Source organism: Haplochromis burtoni, unplaced genomic scaffold (genome assembly GCF_018398535.1).
Source record: "Haplochromis burtoni strain Fernald_Lab_line unplaced genomic scaffold, NCSU_Asbu1 Contig_51, whole genome shotgun sequence".
NCBI classification, from domain to species: domain Eukaryota; kingdom Metazoa; phylum Chordata; class Actinopteri; order Cichliformes; family Cichlidae; genus Haplochromis; species Haplochromis burtoni.
The window spans coordinates 1,680,345-1,685,676 of record NW_024582412.1 but is presented as its reverse complement, the minus strand read 5'-3'; the positions used below and the strand labels follow the sequence as shown (position 1 = coordinate 1,685,676).

At 43.1% G+C, this 5,332-nt stretch overlaps 1 protein-coding gene across 3 annotated transcripts in view; it reads left to right on the top strand.

Annotated features, from left to right (window-relative positions):
• c6 (complement component 6) overlaps positions 1-5,332 on the top strand; it is a 27,563-nt gene extending 22,231 nt beyond the window's left edge. For all 3 annotated transcript variants that reach the window (XM_042220585.1, XM_042220584.1, XM_005921688.2), the window contains 10 exons: positions 496-618; positions 726-892; positions 979-1,204; positions 1,844-2,012; positions 2,496-2,607; positions 2,698-2,830; positions 3,071-3,265; positions 3,893-3,980; positions 4,160-4,404; positions 4,489-5,332. In XM_042220585.1, coding sequence (XP_042076519.1) covers positions 496-618; positions 726-892; positions 979-1,204; positions 1,844-2,012; positions 2,496-2,607; positions 2,698-2,830; positions 3,071-3,265; positions 3,893-3,980; positions 4,160-4,404; positions 4,489-4,667 — 1,637 coding nt within the window. In that variant the 3' untranslated portion in view covers positions 4,668-5,332. The remainder of the gene's footprint in view (positions 1-495; positions 619-725; positions 893-978; positions 1,205-1,843; positions 2,013-2,495; positions 2,608-2,697; positions 2,831-3,070; positions 3,266-3,892; positions 3,981-4,159; positions 4,405-4,488) is intronic.

The window sequence follows — 5,332 nt, the reverse complement described above, 5'->3', positions numbered from 1 at the left end:
CACAAACCTGACATACAGAGATGTGAGGCTAAAGGTTTGGAAAATAACATAGGCGACTATTTTTATTCCCTGGCTTTTAACTCTGTGGGTAACTGACATTTTTATTTTATTTTATTTTATTTTATTTTTTTATTTTTTCATTTTTTTTTTTTTTTTTTTTTTTTAACTTTATTGCTATGTCTGGTTTTATTACTATGTGCATATTAGTATTGTACAGCACTTTGGTCTACCAGGTGTGTTTTTAAAGTGCTATATAAATAAATAAATGATGATGATGATCTGGTTAAACGAGGCTGAGTAACCATTCCTCCAGTTTTACCTCACTTTCATCCTGACCTTTTTCTTTATATTCTCAACATATAAGGGAATGGGAGAAATACGCTTTGACCTGTTCACTCCTCAGAAACAACACGTTGTTGTCTACAACATAAAACACACAACAGCTTGTTTTGATTTCCTGCATTTCTGCATTTCTTGCTCTTTTTCTCTCTGCAGGTGTAACTGAGGAGAGCGCGATAGACTGCCTGGGCCGAGAGACCACCTGGACTATCATCCTCTACACAGAACACAGGCGTGAAAACCGATGCTCTAACAACCGGATGACTCAGAAATATGAAGGTAACAATAATACTATATTTCTGCCTCACTGCCTCAATAAAGAGCATTGATTTAGTTTCTACCGTGTTATCTTCTTCACTCTTTCCCTGCACATTTCTTTTGTCCAGGCTCATATGTTCAGGCATCGGAGAGGTCTTTCTCCATGGTGAAAGGAGGTCGAGCTAGAGAGGCAGCAGCTCTGGCCTGGGAGAGGCAGGGCGCCACTCCGGATAAAATATCCTTCAAGAACTGGGCAAAGTCTGTCCTCGAAAACCCTGCTGTCGTCGATTACAAGGTTAACTGTAGTATTCTTTCCTCAAGCATCACAGAAATAACCATCTACAAAAAATCTTGCACTTACATCTGAGTCGGCGTGTCCAGCTGCTTCCTCTCATAGATCTGGTTCATGGAATTCCTTGCGCTTCCACAAAGAGGAGGCACCTGAGGAAGGCCCTGCAACAGTACATGCAGGAGTTTGATCCCTGCAAGTGCGCTCCCTGTCCCAACAACGCCAGGCCTGTTCTGTCCGGCACAGAGTGCAAGTGCGTTTGCCAGACTGGCACCTATGGAGCCAACTGTGAAATACGGGCTCCTGATTACACTTCAGGTATATCTGGTGCTCACCAGGTCTAGTTATAAAAACACTGTTGCTGTGTGATGTGGAAATACTTTGAATTTAAAGTGTCCTTAGTGAAATAGCATTGATATAACAGTGGGTTATTTCACAGTGTTCATTAAAGTGAAAGCCTGGGGGAAGGAACTGCCTCTGTGGCGGCTGGTCTTCATAAACAGTGCTCTGTAGCGTTTGCCTAAAGGCAGCAGTTTAAACAATTTGGGAAGATCTGCAGACTTGATTGTCCGTTGCAGTCTGGCTCTGTTCTGATGTATGGCGAAATGAAGCTTGTAGGCTAAAGCGCTTCAAGAGGTCAGTGAGACTAGAAAAGCACTGTTTGACCGGCAGTCCAACATGAAAAGATCCTGATCAGTGACAGAGCTAAAAATGAGGATTTTTTGTTGTTTCTGGTCAGTCACATTTTTTAAATTTGATTAAATCCAGAATATCTATTCTAATATGCCCCTCATTTTCTTAGGATCAACTTCTTATTTTGAACTTTGAATAATACTTCAGGAACTGCTAGCGAGTCTCAAAACCTTGAAGCAAACACAGTTAAGATGAAACACAGATTCTAATCAGGTTTTACTAACATTCACACTGGAAACATTATCTGCTTTGCTACATCCACAGAGGCGGTGGATGGTTTGTGGAGCTGCTGGGGGTCGTGGAGCAGCTGTGGAGCCTCCATGAAGAGACATCGGACGAGGCGGTGCAATAACCCCGCCCCTCTCAAAGGAGGACAGCCCTGCAGTGGCCCAGACAGACAGGAGGAGGCCTGTCACATCTCCATCTTCACAAAGTACTGTTTTTATAATAATAATAATGGATTGATATAGTGCTTTTCAAGGCACCCAAAGCGCTTTACAATGCCACTATTCATTCACTCTCACATTCATACACTGGTGGAGGCAAGCTACAGTTGTAGCCACAGCTGCCCTGGGGCAGACTGACAGAAGCGAGGCTGCCATATCGCGCCATCGGCCCCTCTGGCCAACACCAGTAGGGTAAAGTGTCTTGCCCAAGGACACAACGACCAGGACAGAGAGCCCGGGGATCGAACCGGCGACCTTCCGGTTACAGATACGCTTCCCAACCCCCTGAGCCACGGTCGCCCCATTATTTTATATTTCAGTATAAGGAAAAGTTCTGTCAACCTTATATCTTCGCTGCTTTTACCCTGACACATGGACATGAGGATACACTGCTGCTCCTGTACAACAGCTGATTGTTTATTTTGACTATTCAGAATTACTGGACGATCTGATTTGTGTCTCTCGTTCAGACAGGAGACCTGTGACAATGATGACGACTTCACGATAGGCTGGAGGGACGAGCTGCCACCTGGTGTGCAGGGATGTCTGCGGCCAAAGAGCCCTGAGAACAGCTTCCTCCGGGTAAAACCAGACACACAAGCTGAAATGCGTCAGATTATGACATGTGCTTTATATAGACGCTCATATCTGCATTACATTATTTTGTGACAGAAAGCGAAGCAGTATTATACCTTTGGTGAGGACGAGGAGTTTGAGTGTGTCACTGGGTTTGATCTCGACGGTTTTCAGTACATCAACTGCCTTCCTGATGGAAGCTGGAGTCAAATAAGTGGGAGATGCATCAGTAAGTCTGTTTTCCCATTAAACCAGTCCACAGTTATCTTAGTGGTTTGCTACAATAGTCCTTAACGCACAAAAAAATGACAAACTGCTTAAGGATTGTGTGTGTGAATGGGTGGGTGACTGGTTGTGTAAAGCGCTTTGGGGTAATTAGGGACTAGTAAAGCGCTCTACAAATACAGGCCATTTATCATTTACCAAGGATTAGCTGCGCCTGACGTCTATGTGATCCTGTAACCTTTAGGGAAGATTTGCCTTCCCCCTGACATCCCTGACGACACAAGTCTGTCTCCCAGCAAAGACGAGTACAGAGTGGGTGAAGTGGTGCGTTTGAACTGCAATGAGGCGGGACTGCAGCCGCTGCCGCGAGGTTTCTACAAGTGTGGCGACAGTCTCACCTGGGAGCCCCCAATACCTGCTGAACTGCGCTGCACTAATGGTACACTACACTGCTGGAGAAAACGGGGACCCTACTGGTCAAATTCTGATTTCTGACCTGCACTTTTCATTCATGTGTATTATTCATTAGATAAAACTCTGATTGGTTGGAGATACTCACCGGTCAGTGAGAGCAGGTGGTGATGGTTATAATGAATAAAATGACATACACAGTTCTGAAGCTTTAGCTATTTGACAAGATTTCATTAAAAAACAAAACAAGTTCCAGTAAGCGGCCTTTAAAAGTAAAAAATCGTATGGAGGCTCGTTGAAAACATTGAAGGAATTCCAGGCAATTATCTACAAACCGCAGCAGCGCTGGTGGACATCTGGTCGTTTCCCAGAGGAGAACCTTGAACAACAAATTGGCTAAATTTAAAGATTTTGGATTTTTGTGGACCTGTTCTCAGAACTTTTTATCTCAGATTTCAAATGAGAACCACATGTGTAAATGAGCAGTTTTGTTAAAAATTTGGCATATTTACATCAAAATTTTTACACCTTGATCTTTTTTGTTTTTACTTCTGAGTAGTTTAATCTGCTGTATATGATCATATCCATTAACCTGCTGACATAGTTTCTGTGGACAATACTTAGTTTATGCTGTTTCTGTATGTGCTGTGTGTAGAGGAACCATTTGTTCCTGATGTTCAGTGTGGTCCAGGACAGGTACTGCGAAACTCTCGCTGTGTCTGTGTCCCACGGGAGAGCTGCCTGTAAGTATTTACGAATGAACTGGTCACATTTAAATGGATTTTTCCATATAATGTATGCACTTTTACTTTTACAACAATCCTCTTTGAATGTTTGAAATGTGATTGACAGCCCTGTGTGTGTGTGTGTGTGTGTGTGTGTGTGTGTGTGTGTGTGTGTGTGTGTGTGTGTGTGTGTGTAGTTCACAGCCGGAGAATCTCTGCATCCTGAACATAGACCTCGGCGTCACAGTGTCAATGTCGCTCTGCTCCTTCCAAGCTGGTCGTTGCCACGGTGACCCGCTGTTCTTCGTCAGCAAAGCTGCGTGCGACGCGGGCACTTTGGACAAATTGGAGTGGGCCATGTTTAGGGCCAACATGTCCTCTAAGAGCTCTGTTCAGGAGCCTTGTGAACTTGACACTTGCTATGAGTGGGAGATCTGCTCTGGTGAGTTTCACCTCACAAGACCTTTAGCCTAACAGTATGAAGCACAAATAACTGACCTAATGTTAACTCACGTCTGTCCCGCAGTGTTTAAGAAATGTGAGTGCAGAGCTGCTCGGGAGTGCCCCAGAGTGAAACAGCACACGTTCTGCATAAAGCTGACCCGGCTCCAGAGGACTCGCAGCATGGACCTTTGCTCTATGGCCGCGCTTAAATGCTCAAAGTACAAGTTTGAAATTCTCAATGAAGGCCAATGTGAGTCGTGATGATGCTTTTAAAGCTTTTCTGCTGCATTATACTCAGCAGCACCTAACACTGAATGTTGTGTTTAAAACTGCATTCAGCACATATAGTTTTAGACCTCGTTGAGCACCACAAACATCAATTTAAAGACATAATAAACAACAACATGGTGTGAACTTTGACATAAAAAAAAGATTTTCAAAAAAGAAAGAAATATTACACAGTTACAACTTTTATATCTGGTAAAAGTAAAAAATGAAACTCCATTTCCAGGAAATGTTTATGAGGTTAAGAGGTGCTTTTAAGACTTGCATCATCATAACTTCCTGGTTGAAAAATATCTGCTTCTTCAGTTTACACATTGAGTGAACATGCCTGTGAGCACAAAATTTGGGGGAAAGTTAACAACCTCTCCCAAAGGGGAGCAATAGACTAGGCTGAATTGCAGGTTAGAGTGAAAAACCATGGCGAGCTTCAATGAGCTCACCTTTACTTTGTTCTGAGTCGCTGTAATGGCCTCTGAGTCACTTTAGTGATACTCTATAATGAATCAAGCAGTTTAAAAAAATCTGACTTATGTGTGAAGGAGGAAGAAAGCAGCAGCAGTCTGTCAGTCAAATCTAATTCCAGGTATTTTTATCCTTGCTAAATGTGCTTCACGTGCAAAAATAAAAACATAAAATTGTAA